This window comes from Ambystoma mexicanum, chromosome 13 (genome assembly GCF_040938575.1).
Source record: "Ambystoma mexicanum isolate Mex_15411 chromosome 13, UKY_AmexF1_1, whole genome shotgun sequence".
In the NCBI taxonomy this organism is placed as follows: domain Eukaryota; kingdom Metazoa; phylum Chordata; class Amphibia; order Caudata; family Ambystomatidae; genus Ambystoma; species Ambystoma mexicanum.
This window is the reverse complement of record NC_090938.1, coordinates 132,912,040-132,933,645: the sequence shown is the minus strand read 5'-3', so window position 1 is coordinate 132,933,645 and position 21,606 is coordinate 132,912,040. Positions and strand designations below refer to the sequence as shown.

General features: G+C 49.0%; 1 protein-coding gene across 1 annotated transcript in view; it reads right to left on the bottom strand.

Annotated features, from left to right (window-relative positions):
* CLPS (colipase) overlaps nt 1-3,028 on the bottom strand; it is a 59,905-nt gene extending 56,877 nt beyond the window's left edge. Inside the window, exon 1 of the mRNA XM_069632608.1 lies at nt 2,714-3,028. Coding sequence (XP_069488709.1) covers nt 2,714-2,833 — 120 coding nt within the window. The 5' untranslated portion in view covers nt 2,834-3,028. The remainder of the gene's footprint in view (nt 1-2,713) is intronic.
* Nucleotides 3,029-21,606: the final 18,578 nt, after the last annotated feature.

Genomic DNA, 21,606 nt, shown 5'->3' with positions numbered 1-21,606 from the left:
TCTGAAGCAGTCTCTGGTGCACCCTCTTCTCAAGAAACCCTCAGCCGACCCCTGCCTTCCAGCTAATTATCACCAGATCTCCATCACTCCTTTCCTAGGCAAACTCCTGGAAAAGGTGGCCATCTCCCAGCTTAATCTTCACACTGAATCTATTGGTTGTCTCCATGACCATCAGTCAGGTTTCATAGCAGCCAGAAGCACGGAAACTGCTATCCTGAACATCCGTGAAGACCTGCTCTCTAACCTTGATGCTAATCTCTCCTCTGTCCTCATCCTACTTGATCTCTCTTATGCCTTTGACACGGTCAACCATGCCATCCTGTTCAACCGGCTCCATGATAACCTGGGTATCACTGATAAGGCTCTGGTCTGGCCTGGCTGACATCTTTCCTCTCAGACTGATGCTCCCAGGTCCAACTTGGGTCCTTCCTCTCCTCTCCTCTATCTCTCTCTGCACCTGTGGTGTTCCCCAGGTGTCTAACCTTTCGCCCTGGTTGTTCAACCAATACCTGTCACCTCTCGCCCATCGCATTGCTGCTCTCTGCTCCAACTTCCAGTGCTATGCGGGCAACACTCAGCTCGCTTTCAGGCTCCCCTACGCCGACTCTTCTCTTTCTCTCATCCCGTATTGTCTGTCTGCAATCCAGGAGAAGTGTGCTACCAACGATGTCTGCCTGAATGCCAGTAAGACGGAGATCCCCCTCATTGGCAAACCCTCACCTTTCTATCCTGCCAGTCTCTGGCCGGCTCCCTTGGCCCTCTTGCTGCTCCCGCCTGTGAGGCTAAGAACCTTGGGGTCATCTTCGACTCCACACTTTTTTTCTCTCCTCACACCTCTGACGTCTCTAAGAAGTCAAAGTACAAACTGCACCTCCTCATAGGTATTCTTCTTTTCCTCTCCTTCCCCCAGAAGCTATCTGTCTCCAGAGCTCTGGTTCTCTCTAGGCTTGACTACTGCAACAGCCTCTTTTTAAATCTGCCTGCCTCTACTCTCCATCCTCTGCAACTCATCCAGAATTGGACTGCGAGACTTGTCCTTGGCGTCAAGCGCAGGGATCGTATCTCTCCAGCCCTGAAATCTCTCCATTGGCTCCCAGTGGCTGCAAGGATCAAGTTCAAGACCCTCTGCATTGTCCACAAGGCATTCTGGGGCCTGGGACCACAATACCTCCAACTCTCTCTTCGGAGGTACCTTCCTACTCGAGCTCTTCGCTCCTCCACCTCCAACTCCTTGAGGGTCAGTTGCTTTACCAAGCAACGAGTTGGGGACAGATCTCACTCTTCGGCTGGCACCTCCCTTTGGAACAGCCTCCATGCCTCTCTGAAACTTGAGCAGAACCATCTCCAGTTCCGGAAGAATCTCAAGACTTTCCTCTTTGCTTCTGTCTTCTCTCTTCCTCTTCCCTGCTGATCTCCTGTCTGATACTGCACTGGTCTCCTGGCCACCATCTGAACTATGGGCCCAGGTCCCTGCGCTCCAGCTGCACACCTGCAACGCCTCCTGGCAACCCTGCACTTGGGTCTGTATCTGCACCCCTACAGTCCCGCTACCTGCACTTATCAGACACTTGTTGTCTGCACCTAACCTTCTACTGCCACCTGCTGGCCGCAATACTTGTTCTTTGATGTTTGATCGTGTGTCTTGCACTTCTCCTCCCCCCTTCCCTGGCACTTTGCCCCCTTCCCTCTCCCGTGCACTTGCACAATCTCAATGTCACTAGGTGTAGTTAGATCGGTGCCTTGTCCTCCTCTTGTTTCCCCTCCCTTGTCTCTGTGCCTTGAAACACTTGTGTATAGGCTTGTTATAAATACCAAATCATATCAACCTGGAAGTCTTTCATTGTTTAAAGAGAGGGTTGATGCCGTGTTTCCTTGAGTTGGGGATTAATAGAACCGTTGCTCTAAGTGGGGCTAAGAAATCGGGAGGTGCCCTAACTAGTCACAGAACAATATTGGGGTGTGGGGCCCAAGAAGTAGTTGGCAGCGCCTGAAAGTCGCAAGTAACTGAGGAACTTTTATAAGAGCGTGGCCTAGTACACCGACGGATTGGCCTAGACGAAGCAGGCGAATGGATGTACCTGACATGAAAGGCTGTACAATCTTAGAAACGGAATTAATAAGAAGTCAAAAAGCAACTAAACAAAGATATTCAAATATAAAAACGAATGAAGTCGACGCTGCTTTCAACCTCCCATTCTTTTGAAGGAAATCCATGATTCTTTTGCATGAAATACTTTCATTAAATCTTTCTAATTCAGGAGCCAACATACGTTCCAAAAACAATTATAATTTACGTTCAGACTTTCAAAACAAATAGTATAACTCTAAAAGCCTGAAAGTGATGCGGCAACACGAGTGATCGTGGCGTCTACAGCAGTTTCGGGTGAATCTCATCGGGGAGCCCCGGCAGAGCCCCGGCTCGAGGGCCGTTTCTGAACCCTGCCAGCTGAAACCTGGATAGCACCCCTGAATTGTCCCCCTTGGCATGACATGGAGTGGGTCGTCCTGGAATCCTTATTGTTGGCGATAGTCGCTGGTGCCCACATTGTACAGATAACTTGACTGGTTAATTTTCAGCATCTAATGCCTTTAAGCACCTACAGGTGTTTATTCATTTTTATGGCCCGTGATCTAAATTCCCAAAATCTGCTTTAAAAAGAGGCATTGCGCCACCGCTGGTTAACATGGAACCCCAAGAGGTGGCACCCCTTACCAGGTTTAAGAACAGCCCTTTCTCTTCCGGGATGCCGTGCGAGCCCTGTCCGTTGTCCTCGGGGATGGCATTGGCGAAGGCAGCTGGCAACACCAGCAGCAGGATCAGAGGGAGCTGCATTGTCCTGTCCGGGTCTCAGTCTGCACTGTGCCCGGCAGCGGCCCACCAGCCGGGTTATATGTTGCCACTCCTCCCCGGGCACATGACCTCGAGGATCGGGGCCAGGGTGGTGTAGGAACCAGGTGGTTCCCCAAGGGTTGTGACTGGGAACCGGGCAGGTGCACTGGCCGCGGCCCGAGCTCCCTGTGCCTTTCTGAACAGCAGGTCCCATAAACACGTGAACTGAAGGTAGATAAGACCTCATGAGCGAGGGACGCTGCCAGCTGGGATTAATGGACCCTCTGGAGAAGGCGCCGCTAGGGCTGTTTATAGCGGGGAGATCCCCCATTGGCCGCCACCTTCCTCTTGTGGCCACAGTATGTCACAATTACATCAAGCAATAACCCCAGACGACTTTGCAAAGTCTTTGAAATACAAGGTCACAGTTTTATGTTGGAGCAACATAAAAATGAGACGGTCCCAGCCGGAAACTAACGAACTAGAGGAATAGGGTGACCCATGTCATCCCTGTTTGCCAGAGGCATAAGTGGACATATGCTTCTGGTTGTGCTGCTAGTCAGTAAACATTTTTAGGAAACACTGACAAGAGATGCTGTTAGTCTATTGCCCTTGAAGGCAGGGTCGGACTGGCCTATAGGGCAATAGGCCATGGCCGATCCAAAAACTTAAAATGCTGGTGTGGGCCTGTTTTTTTGGTCAATGTGGGGCACTTTTTTGGCCAGTGTGGGCCAGGTTGATGAGTTAATTCACTCAACGGCGTATAGTTTTGACCAGTGTTGCTGAATAAATAGTCTTTACAATTCACAATTTGAATCACATTTTATCAAAAAACTCCCCCTTGGTTACTATACAGTGTCACAAAAGGAATTAATAGCCATTTGCAACTGTGTCCCAAATTTAAATGCTGCCCGAGACAATTCTATGGCCCAGTCCGACCCTGCTTGAAGGGGAGTCAGTGCCCGTTGCTTGGGTTGGCTTCTGGCCCGGCCATTCCTGAACCACTCGCAGCCGAAGCTGCACCGTCAAGAACCCTCTCTGGCTAGGACCGCCACGACACTCCACCTGTGACAGAAAAAGATAATTAGAAACATAACACCACAACACAATGCAATAAACACATGTTAATTTATACAGATGTATCAACACTGTCAACACTGCACTCCTATCAGTGACGCGAACACCTCACCAAACTGAACTAGCTCCTAATCCAGACCTATTCATTCTACCTTGCCATTTGCCTCCTCTTACCTCTCGAGACCTATTCATTCTACCTTGCCATTTGCCTCCTCTTACCTCTCGAGACCTAGTCATTCTACCTTGCCATTTGCCTCCTCTTACCTCTCGAGACCTAGTCATTCTACCTTGCCATTTACCTCCTCTTACCTCTCGAGACCTAGTCATTCTACCTTGCCATTTGCCTCCTCTTACCTCTCGAGACCTAGTCATTCTACCTTGCCATTTGCCTCCTCTTACCTCTCGAGACCTATTCATTCTACCTTGCCATTTACCTCCGCTTACCTCTCGAGACCTAGTCATTCTACCTTGCCATTTGCCTCCTCTTACCTCTCGAGACCTAGTCATTCTACCTTGCCATTTACCTCCTCTTACCTCTCGAGACCTATTCATTCTACCTTGCCATTTACCTCCTCTTACCTCTCGAGACCTATTCATTCTACCTTGCCATTTACCTCCTCTTACCTCTCGAGACCTATTCATTCTACCTTGCCATTTACCTCCTCTTACCTCGCCAATTAACACTATGCTCATGACATAGGGGCAGGTGGGTGGGGATCAAAAAGGCGGGGTAAAGAGACTGACTCGCAGCAGCATCCCGCCTTATGTGCGTCCCCCAAGTTCCTGCCACCGGAAGCCAGGCCCTGGGGGACACCTCTTTAGCATCAGAGGGGACGGAAGAGTAGAGGCTGGCCACCCCCGGGAGGAGGCAGCCAGAGGGGACAGCCCGCTATGTAGGCTGTGCCTCTAGAGCCCCCTGCGGAGGCCGGTCACTGGTCAGCCTCTTAACAGAGAACGCACTCTTTGACTTCCCACACGTAGTGCGACAATCGTTTTTTTACCCAGCAGCTTTCATTGTTTTTGGATTTGATCCATGACACTTTTCCGACCTCCATTAATCCTCTGCAAGGACTATGTTGAATGGGGCTCATGGGTGATGTAGTCCAAGCATCTGGCGAGTCACTAGATGCAGACCCCTTTCTCCAGGGTGTACTTTGCTATGACAGCATCCGTCCACAAAGGAGAAACTCTTACAGGCCTTGACCCCAAGAAAGACTGGTGGTGGTGTGGGGGTGTTAGTGACTGTGGAGGAGTCAAGGCACCACCAATGTTAGCAGCACTTGCGTGCTGTGTGGTCCACTGCATGCAATCATAAAGGGCCACAAGGCTGTGTGGATAAGGAAAGAGTAGACGGAAGACCCAAGTCGCTTTTACGCTTTCATTTTTCCACTCCGTCTCGTGACAACATAGGGTGTACGCTATGGACGCGGCGCTTACTTATGGATTCCTATGGAATATGCCTGCTCATCAGCCAGTGCTATGTCAGGCAGATTCCAAACAAACTCGTCCGGTGTAGGGGAGGATAGCTTAGGGGCAACGTTGGAAGCAAGACGAAGTGAAGCAACACAGGTTCGATCCCCGAGGCCGATAAATAACCACTCATATCATGGCTGCATGAAAACCTCATGCAAGCCTACAACTAGGCAAACTCCACTCCTGGGTGCCCTCCCCCAACTTGTCGGTACTGGCAAAGCGTTACACGGCGGAGGCTTTCAGGCCTCCATTTGACGCTCTGCCCCGTTCAAGCCTTTTAATTTGATGTTCATTATGGGCTCTATGACTGTCCCCCTCTCTTTCATATCGAAAAGCATCTGACCTCTGACCCCAGGTGAGTAGCTAGTGAAGGTTTTCCCACAGTAAGCTCCTCCTTATTCTGGAGGGGACGTGCCGAAAGGCTAGTGCCTTACCTACCCACCCTCCCCGCCACTTCCTAGCTGTCCTTACTCTTAGCAGTGGTACTGGCCTATGATGGCATCGAGTCGGGCCTTCCAGACACTGGGCCTGATGGGCTGTGTTCTCTATCACGCCCACTTCTCTCTACCTCCTATATTCCTTCCTTTCTCTCTCTCTCTACTCTCCTGTTCCCAACTCCACCCTCCTTCGCTCACTCTACTCTCTGCCTCTTCTGACTCTTTGATGTCACTCACTCCGTCTATGCTTCAACTCCACCCTCCTTCACTCACTCTACTCTCTGCCTCTTCTGACTCTCTGATGTCACTCACTCCTTCTATGCTTCGACTCCACCCTCCTTCGCTCACTCTACCCTCTGCCTCTTCTGACTCTCTGATGTCACTCACTCCTTCTATGCTTCGACTCCACCCTCCATCACTCACTCTACTCTCTGTATCTTCTGACTCTGCTGTCACTCACTCCTTCTATGCTTCGACTCCACCCTCCTTCACTCACTCTACTCTCTGTATCTTCTGACTCTGCTGTCACTCACTCCTTCTATGCTTCGACTCCACCCTCCTTCACTCACTCTAATCTCTGTTTGCCTCTTCTGACTCTCTGATGTCACTCACTCCTTCTACACTTTGACGCCACCCTCCTTTACTCACTCTAATCTCTGTTTGCCTCTTCTGACTCTCTGATGTCACTCACTCCTTCTATGCTTCAACTCCACCCTCCTTCGCTCACTCTACTCTGACTCTTCTGACTCTCTGATGTCATTCACTCCTTCTATGCATCGACTCCACACTTCTTCGCTCACTCTACTCTCTGTGTGCCTCTTCTGACTCTCTGATGTCACTCACTCCTATGCTTCAACTCCACCCTTTGATTTTAATTCTGGTGTTCTCTTCACTCCTACTTCTTTCTTTATACTAAAATGCCCGCCTTCAAACCATGACACCCCTCTCCACACCGCAACTCCCATCTCCACACTACAGCTCTGCTCTCTTCTACTACTCCACCCCCCACACTACTCACACTCCTTTCACTCAGTTATGTCTACTTCACAGTCACTCCTTACACTAACTCACCTAACCACACTTTGCACACTATCATGCCCACTCCTACCGCAGAATCACTTCCACTCACCGTTCAATGCCTCACCTGCTGAAAAAAAGATGCCTCCACACTCCTTCTTGCCCTCCATCTTCCAGCTACTGCCTTGGTCCTTCACCACTAACCCACAACTTCTTGTTTCCGGTTCCTTCTTTTATGTTCCTCCCCCTCTAGATTAGCTCCCTGCCCCCGGCTAATCTCACCCTATCTTTCCCATCCAGGGAGAGTGGCAGACATGAAAAGCATTAGATGGACCCTAGCTTAAGCCCCACCCCCTGGTTCTACCTACATGCTCGGCAATGGAGGCGGAGCAGTGTCCCAATTCATGTAAGGGGACGTGACCTGACCACCCTTGGGGTAAGGCCTTTGTTGGGCTTGTGGGTTTCTTGGTGGTCTAAGGGACCCACGTTGGTTCCCTCTCCCGGTGGGTCGTTGTTCCCTCTCCCGGTGGGCCGTGGTTGGCATGCGTCTCTCTCCTGCACTCTGCTTCTAACTGTGTTCGCCATGCATATTAGGGTCTCTGTTGGTACGCTGGTGTTTAGTCCCTTCAGTGCAGCCTTGCCCTGGCTGGTGGGGTCTCTTCTCGCCAGGATGCGGCCTCTGATGTCTCCCTTCTGCTAGAATAGGGGTCTTCCTGGAAGGACAAGACAACACTCTACCAGCACTTGGTGTCACAGGCATGGGGTGATGCACAGAGATACTGCTTGCCCGCATCTTGGCACATTGAGAGGGGAACGAATAGGGGCCCTCTTCGTCCCCGCTGGCCCTCTTTTGGATAGGATGCACATTGTGTTCTTCCTACAAGGGTCTCCACCACCTGGCTGAGAGGGCTATGTCTCCCCTCCTGAGAAGGTCAGAAGAGGGACCCTTTCACAGTAGACACTGCCCATTTAACCATCCATCACAACAGAAAATGGCACTGCCCTCATCATTTGCCACCACATCTAACCGCTCAATGTACAGTGTTCTTATCAGTGACCACCATCCATGGCAACCCTAAGGATACTGCCCATATTACCATCCATAAAAGCCTAATTAACAAAGCCTGTGCTTATTGCCCACCATCCATAAGTACCCAATGGATACCTCCAATATTGCTACCCAGCATCACTAACAACCCTACAGACACTGATCGTATTACCACCCAAAACACTGCCTATATTGTCAGTCGCCATTTCTAACCACCAAGTGGGCAATTTCCTAATCACGGCTGCTGTCGATAATGACCCAACCAGAATTGCCCATTTTAAAACCCACCCTACTTATGAACTCAATAGACACATGCCCATTTGAATTAAAATTAATTAATCTTATATAATGCGCTTAATACCAGAGACCCGTTTCTAAGTGCAAGACCGGGATTTGAACCTGTGTTGCTATACGTCGTTTGCCCCTGCGCTATCCTCCCAGCCTTATGTTGCCACCCACTATGAATAAATGCCCAGTGGACATTGCTCCCCTCATTACCCATTGCCCCCAACTGCTCCATAGAGAAATTTCCAATATCGCCAGCCTCTGACTTTATCAACCCAGTAAAATTGCCCATCACTGTCATTACTCCTCGTAATTGCCCCATAGCGCCATTGCCCCAGGAATACCCTAGACAACCCCCCGTCATTACTCACTGTTCTTAACAGTGTAGTAGAGGCCCTTCACATAGCCCCACCTTCACAGCCACAGTGCAACCACTCTGTCACTGCAGCGTGTGAACCGGAAGCAGCTGGGACCGAAGCAGCTGTACCCATAACGCTCGCTGCATGACCTGCCAGCCATTCAGCATGTAGGATTCTCACCAGCTATTTCTGGCCCATTGATATCATCACTGGGCAGTTATGCAAGGGTCATTTGTCGCACGTCTCTATGAGAGCAAGAGAGAGAGAGAGGTAGGTGTGTGTGTGTGTGTGTGTGTGTGTGTGTGTGTGTGTGTGTGTGTGTGTGTGTGTGTGTAGTGTTTGTGAGAGGTGTGTATATATGTGGAAGAGAGAGAAAGAGAGAATGTGTTGCCATGATATGTTTTGTGTCAGTATGGTGTGTGCGTGTGTGTGCGTCTGTGTGTGCGTGAAGTGTTTGTGAGAAGTGTGCATGAATGTGGAAGAGAGAGAGGAATGTGTTGCGATGGTATATTTTGAGACTTTTTCAACCCAGTAAAATTGCCCATCACTGTCAACTCCTCGTAATTGCCCCATAGCGCCATTGCCCCAGGAATACCCTAGACAACCCCCCGTCATTACTCACTGCTCTTAACAGTGTAGTAGAGGCCCTTCACATATCCCCACATTCACAGCCACAGTGGAACCACTCTGTCACTCCCACGTGTGTACTGGAAGCAGCGGGGACTGAAGTGTTTGTGAGAGGTGTGCATGTATGTGCATGTATGTGGAAGAGAGAGAAAGAGAGGAGTGTGTTGCCATTGTATATTTTGTGGTAGTATGGTGTGTGTGTGTGGGCGTGTGTGTGCGTCTGTGTGTGTGCGTGAAGTGTTTGTGAGAGGTGTGCGTGTATGTGCATGTATGGGCCCCTTCCTGCTCCCACCAGCAAGGCTAAAAATCTCAGGGTCACCTTCGACTCTACACTTTCCTCTCCTCACATCCCCCATGTCTCTAAGAAGTCACACTACCAGCTGCACCTCCTCCGAGGTATTCTTCCTTTCCTCTCCTTCCCCCAGAAGCTCACTGTCTCCAGAGCCCTGGTTCTTTCTAGGCTGGACTATTGCAACAGCCTCTTTCTAAATCTGCCTTCCTCTACTCTCCGCCCTCTGCAACTCATCCAGAACAGGACTGCAAGACTTGTCCTTGGCCTCAAGCCCAGGGATTGTATCTCTCCAGGACTGACATCTCTGCACTGGCTCCCAGTGGCTGCAAGGATTAAGTTCAAAACCCTCTGCATCGTCCACAAGGCCCTCTGGGGCCTGGGGCCTCAATACCTTCAACTCTCTCTTCCTAAATACCTTCCTTCTCGAGCTCTTCACTCACCTGCCTCCGATTCCCTCAGGGTCAGTCGCTTCTCCAAGCAATGAGTTGGTGGTAGATCTTTCTTTGGCTGGGGCCTCCCTTTGGAACAGCCTCCTTACCTCCCTGAAACTTGAGGAGAATCATCTTCGGTTCCGTAAGCACCTCAAAACCTTTCTCTTTGCGTCTGCTTTTTCTCCTCCTCTCCCTTGCTGATTTCCTCCTGGTTACCTGGCCACCCTCTGATCTGGGGCCCATGTCCACTCCCCTGCCAGTCGAACTCCTGCACTGCCCTCCTGGCAACCCCCGCAATTGGTGACTGTTTTCTGTATCCCTACGGTCCCACTTCCAGCACTTGACACCAGACGTCTGCACTTACCCTCTCACTTGCCACCTGCTGGCCGTACTTTTACTTATTGTTTATCTATTGCCTTATCCCATGTACTGCACTGTCCTCTCCCCCTTCCCCCTGCACTTCTCCTCCTTCCCATGCACTTGTGCGATCTGAATGACAACTGGCCTAGTGGGATCGCTGTCTGTCTTCCCTCTGTTCCCCGTCCCTTGCCTCGTCGCGCCTTGAAACACTTGTGTATAGGCGTGTTATAAATGCCATATCATATCATATGTGGAAGAGAGAGAAAGAGAGGAATGTGTCAGCATGGTATATTTTGTGTTAGTATGGTGTGTGTATGGGGGCGTGTGTGAAGTGTTTGTGAGAGGTGTGCATTTATGTGGAAGAGAGAGAGAGAGAGGAATGTGTTACCATGGTATATTTTGTGTTAGTATGGTGTGTATGGGGGCGTGTGTGAAGTGTTTGTGAGAGGTGTGCATTTATGTGGAAGAGAGGGAAAGAGAGGAATGTGTTACCATGGTATATTTTGTGTTAGTATGGTGTGTGCGTGGGCATGTGTGAAGTGTTTGTGAGAGGTGTGCATGTAAGTGGAAGAGAGAGAAAGAGAGGAATGTGTTATCATGGTATATTTTGTGTTAGTATGGTCGGGTGGCCCTGAATATAGTGTAACACAAGGGCACCAAAAGCAATGCAGAGGTCTGTACAGTAGAGTTAGTAATGACATTCACGTGTTAGGGGTTGCCCTCTGCAGGTACATTCCTGATTTAGGAAACTTCCTTGAGGGATATAAGAAGTTGGGGGGGGGGGTGTCTGTGTGTGTGGGAGATAGAGAGAGAGAGAGAGCTACAACCGGCACATGCCAGTTTCATCTCCCACTGTTAGAAAAGACAATGTACACCTTACAACCCTACACCAGCAGCCACTAACATTCCATTAAGCAGTGCCTCATCACCAGAAACAGATCCGAGCTATCCCATGGAAAGACTGCCCCAACACAACCCATCTCCACACAAAGCCCGATTGCCACCAGGCCATATCACTCACTGCTCTTAATGGTCTAACAGAGAAACACTACCTCATTACTACCCAGCCCCATCGCTACCACGCGGCATCACTCACTACTGCTGATAGTGCCACAAAGACACTGCCCAGGACTACCCATTGTCACATACTGCCCTGAAGAATAAATGCCATATCACATATTGCTCGTAACTGTCCTGCCCCAACACTACCCATCACCGCAAGCTGCCCCTGAGATACCATGACATCACCAACTGATCCTACCTATCCCACGCAGACACTCCCTCAGCACTACCCATTGCCACATACTGCCTGCGAAACACCGCACCATTTCAGGCACTTTCCTAGCACTAGCCATCGCTGCCACTCCATATCGCTCACCGCTCTAAATATCCCATGGAGACACTGCCCCAAATATACCTATCACCATATACAGCCCCACTCACGGATACGCAAACATGACTGATGGGGTCTAACCGTCCTACAGAGACACTTCCGCAAGCACTAGCCACCAACACACACACAGCCCCATAGACACTGCTTCATCATTGCTCACTGCCACCTATGCAGCCTCTATACAGCAGATGGAGGGGTGAAGGCCATGTGGACAACTCAACACGAACATGGTGGGGGCCATCGCCCTAGCCCTGGGGCAAGCAATCATTTAGGCCCCATCTTCTAGAAGCTTTTGCTTCCAAGACAACAATGTGTGACCAGAGTCCACATTCTAATGGCTCAACTCATTGAATCTTGCCACCCTCAAAGCAGTGACCTGAATTGGTGACTTGATAATGGCCACCATGGAAAGGCAGAAGAGACTACATGTATATCCGTTCTCCCTACATCAATGGTGGCACTTTTTTGTTAGGTTTTTTTAAGTTGAGAAATGGCAACAGTGCCTTCAGTAATTCCTCCTAAATAAACTCTGCCACCTCAGATTTCCTCGTTTCTTAGAGCTCCTACCAAAGTTAAATATATCCCTCATTATGATAAATATTTCTAATGATAATATAGACATTTTGATTGTGTCATCTTTGTGAGCGGCATATAAATGCAAAATAGCATAACATACATTTCTTTTCATTTGCACATTGTTTGCTTAACAGCACAGTATGTTTCAAATTGAGAATCACATTCTGGGCACGGAAGCTCACGCGTTCTCTGGCAGGGCGCAAAGCACCTGCGAAACTAGTACTGTATCGCGCAGTGATATGAAATGAAATGATGTTTTATTTATATCGCACTCGTACACAAGTGTTTCAGAGCGCGACCAGGCAAAAAGGGAGGGGAACAAGGGAGAGAAAACAGAAAATACAGCGATCTTACTAGGCCCAGTGACATTTAAGAAAGCGCAAGTGCATGGGAAAGGAAAATGGGGGAAAAGTGGAGGAAAGGGGGGGAGTGCAAAGTGTGAAGCAGAGGAGAGAAAACATAAATAAATATTAAATAGAATACATAATAAATAAGGGCTTTGAACCATGGTAGTGCAGCCAGCAAGTGGCAGGTGAAAGTTAGTCAGAAAGTTATATCTGATAAGGGCAGAATAAACGTGGGAGGGGGACTGTATGGGTACAGATACAGAACCCTAGTGCAGATGGTGGCCTGGAGGCAGTGCAGGAGGGTGGCATGGTGAGCAGGCAGTGTAGGAGGGTGGCAGGGTGAGCAGATACCTGGGCCCAAAAGAACAGAGGGTGGCCAGGTGCACAATGCCATGAGTAGAAACAGATGAACAGGGGAGAAGGGGGCAAAGGCAGAGGCAAAGAGGAAGGTCTTGAGAAGTTTCCGAACCGAAGATGTTTTTCCTCCAGTTTCAAGGTGGCCGGGAGGCTGTACCAAAGGGAGGCACCAGCCGAAGACAGGGATCTACCCCCAGCTTGTTTTTTTGCAAAACGACTTACCCTGAGGGAGTTAGAAGTAGAGGAGCAAAGGGATCGAGAGGGAAGGTATTTGCAGAGGGATAGCTGAATGTATTTTGGACCCAGGTCACAGAAAGCCTTGTGGACAATGCAGAGGGTTTTAAATGTAATCCTTGCATCGACTGGGAGCCAATGAAGGGATTTCAAGGCTGGAGAGATACAATCCCAGGGCTTGAGGCCAATGACAAGTCTCGCAGTCCTGTTCTGGATTAGTTGTAGAGGGCGGAGAGTAGAGGCAGGTAGATCTAGAAAGAGGCTGTCACAATAATCCAGTCTGGAAAGAACCAGAGCTTGTGAGACAGTGAGCTTTTGAGGGAAGGAGAGGAAAGGCAGAGTACCTCTAACGAGGTGAAGTAAAAAGTTAGATTTTTTGGAGACATCAGAGATGTGTGCGGAGAAGGAAAGTGTAGAGTCAAAGATAACCCCAAGGTTCTTAGCCGCGCAAGTGGGGGTGGTAGGAGGGCCAAGTGTAAGTGACCGCTTCCTGCAAGGTTCCCCAATGTTCGGAAGCAAGCACATCCTGCGTCGTCAATCCTAGACCATAGGAAATAAAAAGTTACTTTGTTGCAAGGATTGGAAAGGGGAGTTCCCACTAGTGCGGGGCCTGCATTGCAGTTTTACTTCATCGTGCAGCGAAGCAAAGAGACAAAGGCTCCAGGGCGGACATAACTATTAGAGGGTTCCTCACCCTAGACTTTAGAAGATCTCCAGGCAGAATCCAGTACAGAGGAGGATTGGAAAGGGGAGTTTATGGAGTGTGGGAATTTGTATCTGAAATACAGGATCAAGGTAAGGGCATAATTCTTTCCAGATATCCAGATTCTGGTTGCGATTTGGATATACTCAATGGCTAAGAAGCTCCTCTGGGTGTTTTTTCTGGTGAATCAGGCATGTTGGGGCCCACTCCAGATGGATCGTTTCGCTTCCAAACTCAACTTCCGGCTACCCTGGTATTTCAGCAGGAGTTCAGACCTCTTTTGCTGGGACCATGTTCGCATTTTTTTCAAGGTTGGGGCAGCTGGGTTTCTGATGCTGTCCCCTCGTTTTCCATGATTGCGAGGAGGCTCCTGCACACCCGAAGGCTGGGATGCTCCTGGGTTCTGATCACCTCTTTTTGAAGACCGAACGCACGATTCCCTTCGGTGTTAGAAATGGCCATGTGGCTCTTGTCGCGGTCAGCAGGCTTACCCTGAACAGCTACACCGAGCCCCACCCTCTTTATTGACGGGTTCCCTTGTGCTTTTAGCCCAGAGAATTTGGGGGATAGGTGGTCATTCAGAGGACCTTGTCCAGTGCCAGACTTGAGGACATTCTCCACATGGCCAATTGGTCTAATGTGCAGGTCTTTCATAAGTCCTACTGTAAAAGTATCTTGCATTCTGTGTGTACAGTCAAAAGTGCATAATAAGAAGCCTCCAGGCCGCGACACAGAAATGTGATAATTCCTAGTAATGGGGCAATGAAGTTTAAGGATTCTAATAATGAGCCTCTATGTGAGTATTATCCCTCCCTTTTATCTTATCATTTCATCAGCAGACAACTACGCAGGACAGCATTTCTTCTGCTGGATGGAGAGAGTTTGCAGGCTTTTCACCTCATCCTCGGATGTTGAATGTTTTGGGCATTTTGGTAGTTTTATCAAAGATGGTTGAAGGAATATCAGGAAACGGCAATTGAAAGAGTGTATATAAAAGGAGGCAGAGTTTAATTTTGGAAACTTACTCAAGGGGATTGGTGAATGGTCCGAGACATTGCAAGAGGGGCTTGAGGGAGTATTAGTTTATATGTGTTTTTTTAATTTGTTTTCCTACTGCGTATTCAAAATAAAGGAATGAGTAAAATGCATAATGCTCAACTGTGTGCTCGTTAGTAGAATCCGGTCTGGCGTAGTATGACTATTAATCAGCGTAATCACGCCTAATTTCATGGAGCGGCCCCCGACTGAGCCTTTTTCTATATCATTTCTAATGGTTAACCAGTTTTGCAGAGCTACAATGAAAATATATTTATAAATGTAAAGGCTAATTCTTTGAGACTGCTTTATGCAAGAGGTTTCCTTATGTCTATGCAATCCCAGTTCTGAAAGATATTTGATCCGGGTGGGAGGCGGGTTGAGGGATATACAGATGTTTCCAGGATCACACCATTTGGTCAGAAGAGTGAGACAGAATTGCAGTCTCCTTGTCACAAAATGGGTTAGCTAGAAAATAGCGAGCACATGACCTCCCTAATAAACGAAATGTCTTGAGTAGATGCCTTTATGGTCATCCGAAAGTACTCATTTTATTGGTTCCACATGATCAGTGTGAATATTCTTCTTGTACCTAATCGTTTAAATGGGAAAGAGGAGTGTCCCACATTACCTGCAGTGGATTGCCAATTACCACTCCCTCCCTTCCCAATCTGCCAGTCCAGGAAGGTCTACCATCCATCAGCCATTCTGACCTATGGCTCTCCAACACCCTCAAACCACTCAACCACTCAAACCGTTTGAGGAGAACCATCTCCGGTTCCGGAAGCACCTCAAAACCTTCCTCTTTGCTTCTGCTTTCTCTCTCCCTCTCCCCTGCTGAACAGCTAATTTAATTCCTCACTGAAACTGCACTGATCCTGCAAATGGACCACTCTAAACGGCCTCGGTCCTGGGCCCAGCCACTCTCCACTTGCACTGATGCCCTGGAACCCCTTTGCACTGCGGGACTGTCTCTGTATCCCTACAGCCCCCCCTCCCCCAGCACTTGTTCTGCACTTACCTCACACTTGCCACCAGCTGGCCCTATTTATTTATTTATTACGTTACGCCACTTACCTTGTACTGCACTTCCCCCCTCCCCCCCAGCACTTTTCCCCCTCCCCCACCCCTGCACTTGCGCGATCTGAATGACACCTGGCCTAGTAAGATCGTTGTCTGTCTCCCCTTGTCCCCCCCTCCCTGCCTCGTCGCGCCTTGAAACACATGTGTATAGGCGCGTTACAAATACCATATCATATCATATCATATCACTCACCACCTCCATATCTTCCGCCTGCAGACACGTCAATGCCCCGAAATGGTTCACCTCTTCTTTGAAAACCCTTAAAACACTCAACCACACCCTGGAACGCAGACGGCGGGCCGACCCATCCCCTTATAATAGAGCTGCTTTTGCCAGTCAGATCAAAGCATACAAGGTAAAACTCTGGAAGGCCAAAAAATCCTTCTACTGGAACAGAATCGCCAACGTCTGTAACAGCAGCAAGGGACTCCACAAAATTAACTCAGAAATCAAGGTCCCTCACTGCACCCCCACTCTCCCAACTACCAAGCACTCTGTGATGCACTTTTGGTCCACTTCCACAACCTTTCCGTAGAAAGAAACCACACCATCGGTGCCCAAGTAGCAGTGCTCCCTCACATGCATCCCCGTCCGACCCCTCTAATCCTCCCATCCTATGTTTTCCTCATTCTGTCCCATCTCTTGACACAAATTCCAGAAGCTACTTGCTAGCAGCTGCCCGGCTGTATCCGCGGGAGATCCATGCCCTCCTGCCCTCCTCAAAGATATCCTTTTTCAACCTATGCAGGTTGCATTGCAAGGTATATCCTTAACTCCTCCCACACCTCAGACATATTCCCAGCCGCTTCAAGACATCACAGATCAAACCCTTCCTCAAAAAACCCTCCCTTGAGCCCCTCCTTCCAGCCAACTACAGGCCTACTCCCAGCTTTGCCTCTTTATGGAATTCAACCTCCTCCTCAGTCCTGCCCAGTCCGGCTTCAGGGCCTCTGAGGAACTGAATCATCCTTAGCCTCCATCTGGGATGACATCAAAAGCACAGTTGACTCAGAAGGCTGTGCTGCACTCATCCTCCTCAACCTCTCGGCAGCCTTTGACACCATCGACCACAGCATCCTCACAAACAGACTCCACTTGCTCGGCATAAGGGACGCAGCACTAAGGTGGATTTCCTCATTCCCCGCTAACAAATCACATATCACCCTCCTTCCTCTCCTCACCGCCCTGTCACCAACAGGGAACCACAGGGTGCCTCCTTATCCCCCTACTCTTCAACCTCTACCCGAGTGTTAGGGGGAATTCTCTGTTTAGGCTGAATTTCCTAACCTAGTGAGTCCCCCAGCAGCTTTGCTGGATTTCTGGAGTTTGTTTTTTTCCATCCTGCCAAGAGTGAGACTCTTTTTCTCCCACTCTTGGACATGTATGTGTGTAATTCCTTTGAATGTCAATGTGTTCTATGGGCTATGGGGTCTTTTACTCCATAGGGTCTCATATGTTTTTCTATGTGTGATACACCGCACCCTACGTGTCGTAGCACTGGGGCGTCCTAGCGGACCCCCACCATAGACTCCATTCCCGGGGACTGACTACTGTTTCCCCGGGCATGTAAAGTCACCATTGGCTTTACTAGACCTAAATTTACTAACAGAACTAGTACAAACCATCTTATTGTGGACGTACTAGTAGGGGTAATTCGATTACTCCTGGATGTGTTACTCGAGGGGGCACTGTCCCGTCCCCCCTCGTCGAGTTTTGGCTGGTGGCAGTGGAAACTACTTGTTATGTTCGACCCCGAACATAACCCTATGGGATTCGTCCCATTGTTGGAGATTGATACTTTTTCTCGTTAATCTCTAACGTACCACCGGTCTACTTATCTTTAATAAGTTTATCGGATGGTATTTTCTGCCAGAACTCGGTTTGTAAAATGGCGTATGTGTTCGTCTCTGTGACTCCTAAACCAAAGGTCGAGCCCTTTGTTCCACTTTTGGTGAGCTCTGTACAGAGACCCTCCAAAGTGGTGCCATTCTGTCTAGGTTACCACAGGGGTGTGGGAGGGGGTTTAGGCACCCTGGACCGAGTTGCCTTGCCAACTCCGGTCGCACTCTGGAGTGATTGGCCCAAGTGGTGAGCCTCCCCGCTCACCACTTAGCATGTGTTGATTGACAGCTAGGCTGAATGAATGGGGGTTTTCTGCATAAAAGCAGGGCTTTTGGGACTGGATCTTCAGAAGTCGCCACAGGACCTAAGAATCCGACAAGGGTAACGCTGAGCCGACCTGCACGACGACACCTCCGGTGGAGCCCTGCGGAACCGACTCACCACTTCCCGACGACAGAGGAGATCTCCCTGCCAGAGAGTCTCTTCCCCTGACTGGTGGGAACAACCAGTCCCCTTTGCTTTTTATTCGCCTCAGGACGCAGTGGTCGAATTGCCCGTGCAGAGCACCTCGGCAACCGGATAGCCACTACCCCTGTACCGCGACCAAAAGGTGGTGCCTTGTGACGGAGCACTCCGCGGCTGGTCTCTTCCCTGGTGGTGCACCGGACTTCACTTTTCTTCGACGACGAGATCATCTCTACTCTTGGCAAAGACCCGACGCGCATCCACCACCAGGAACAACTGCCCCCGCCGGAGCTGCCCTCCACAACAAGGTACCGTGTCCGCCTGGCTTCCCTTTCGATCGGTTCGAGTGAGGTGTCTTAATCCTCTCCTTTCCGTTGGGTCGCCTCCAAGCTTTCTCACGTATTATTCTGAACTAGTTCAATCTGCCGATAACAATTTGCTACAAAGACTCGAACGCTTCTCCACAAGAGACTTTTGGGACATATCGCCTTGCCTCTCTCCGAGTGGGCCTGGCCTCTGAACTTTATGATCTATTGTGGTTCTTGCCTGCTTGCCTTGCATTTTTCCCGTGAAGTATTGAGCTGTGTTGATTTCGTAACCTGCTTATTTTTCTCTCCCGTCCTAACTAATATTAGAGTGCCATCTAGGTTGAGGCATAAACCTCTGTCTGCAAATAAGTGGTGCCGGTAGAACCTAGACTTGTCGAAATATTGCTAGGGGGATTGATCGTTTCTTCTTCGTAGAGTAATTGTATTTGATTCGTGTGCCGTGATAGTGCCATAGTGTTTTTGATAGATGTTTCGTTATAAATAAATACCTTAATATCTTTACACTGAGCCTCGTTGCGTGGTTGGTTGTCTTACTGTGAAGAATTGCCCTATATTGTATAATCCACATACTGCTTAACTCTTCTTGAGGGAAGTCTGACTGCTCAGCCACAGCTACCAAGTGAATCTGTGTGGTACAGACTGCTACCAAGTGGGTTTACTGCCAAACACCTGTAGTCCTAAATCTTTTGCAGTGGTCCCAGAGGGAACTGCACAGGTTTCCGCCTAACACTGGTGTACAGCGGTGGGATTTGTATCGAGTATACAGTTTAGAGTGCTTTTCGACACTTTAGGATAACTAACCACAAAGCTTAGCACTAAAAAAAGCAACTTTCAAAAACATGTCTACAATGGAAACTTACAGTCAAGAATCCTTGTCAGGTGAAAATACTGAGAGTTTGCGAGCTCTCTGTAGGCAAGAGAATCTTTCTATAAGAGGCAAGAAGTTAGAATTAATAGAGAGATTGCTGGCGAACCAAAGTCTGGGTAATGGTTCAGAGGAACCAATTTCTCCAGCAAATGTAGATAACAGTGATGGTGTTGATCTAAATCGTAATTCTGATGATAGCGATGAGGAGGCTGACGAGGACGGAGAGGCTAACGAAACTTTCTCCCCTGCTCCTCTACCTGCCTTACCAGCTGTGCCTACTGGGCCCATACCAGGTCCCACAGGTAACCCTGCTTATTTTGAACTTGAAAAAATGAAGCTCGAATTAGAATACAAACGGTTCTTGGCTCAATCTGAACGAAACTAAGAGCTCGAGTTCAGATGGATGAATGCCCAGGCTGAGCAGAAGCAAGCTGAGTTAAGACTCAGGGAAATAGAACTTAATCACGAGTTAGAGATGAAAAGGTTGTCTATGGAAAATGCTTCTCTCTCCTCTGGTTCCTCTAGGAGCTCCAGTCCCAAAAGACCCTGGATGCCGAAGGAATTAGTGGGTATGTATGAACCGAGATTGGATGTGTTGGATTGGTTGAAACTGTTCGAGTACAATCATGGGCTCCAGGACATCACCGGGAATGATTTACTTCCCTGGTTGTTCTCTAGGCTCCCTCCTGTTGCGACTGATGTGGTAATGGAATTGGGGGAGGCGGATAAGACGGATTACGAAAGTGTGAAACTAGCTTTTAGCTAGATTCGGGAAGACCCTTCCCAGTATCTTAAGAGGTTTAGAACCCTCAAAAAGCATGATGGTACCCCTTGGGCTACCTGGGTGAGTGAAGGGTTGAAAAACATAGAGGGATGGATTAAGGGTTACAAAGTGAACACTTATGAGGCTATGAGGAATCTTTTTATGTTGGAGTCTATTTATGATGCCTGTTCTCCTGAGCTCAGACAGCACTTGGCTGATTCGAAGGAATTGGATTCCCGGAAGCTAGCTAAGGCTGCTGACTTATGGGTTGCCAACAGGGCTACTCATAAGGATTCTGGGGCAACTCAGAAAAAGGATGAGGGAAAACAGCCTAAAAAAGACTCAAAAGAGAATTCTAATAACTCAAATTCCAAAGAGAGCCCCAAACAAAACCAGAAGGGTAAACCACAAGGAAAACCACAGCAGAATAGTGTGTCTTCTGGTGCCAAACCGGAAGGAGGTCAGAACAAGCCACCATTCCAGAAAGCATTCGGTAAATGCTTTGTTTGTGGCTCGACTGACCACGTGAAAGGAGATCCCAGATGTAAGGGTAAACCTTCAGGGGTCCAGCTTGTCTCCTTAGCCTTCGCTGCAGAGGAGGAAGTCCAAATGGCAAGTGGAAACTTTCTACTGCTAGCTGACGAACCCATTGGAGTCTCAGCCAGCGTTTCTTTAGTATCTCTGGGGTTGTGGGAACAACAAAATTTAGATGTCTATAATTCTATCCCCGATAATACTAAAGAGTATTACAAGGACAGTGTCCAGGTGAATGGTCAGGAGACTCCTGCCATTAGGGACACTGGGGCCAGCATAACTGTGGTGGATAAATCGTTTTTTCAGGCTGAGGATGTTGCTAAGGCACCCAAACGCCTCACCAAGTTAGCTGGAGGGCCTGTGCAGATGCTTCCCCAATTACCAGTTCTCATCCAGTGTAACGACATGACTGTGAAGATACCTGTCAGCATACAGAGTGAGGTACCAGGACGCGTACTGTTGGGTAACGATTTGAAAACTCTCGGAGTTGTATCGCATACTCCCAGACCTCCTAGTAAACGGTTACAGGAGCTAACCAGACCCGCATGAGAGAGGACCATGCGCAGTACTCTCAAGGAGATGATGAAGAAAGAAATCACTCCCGCTCCACTGGAATTGTCGGCCGCTGTCTCCAAGAAATCAGAAGCGAAAGGGCAACCTAAGACTTCTATCCCGAAACCAGCAGCCAGCATTCCAGTGCAGCCAACACGGACTTCCCCGCGGTTTTCCAAAGTTACACCCGTAACTCCACCTCCAGCCGAGGCTGAGAGGGAGGTACGACCCTGTGTGGTAGAATTAGACTCTGAGGAAGAGCTAATGGAAGGCCAGGAACTCATTGGA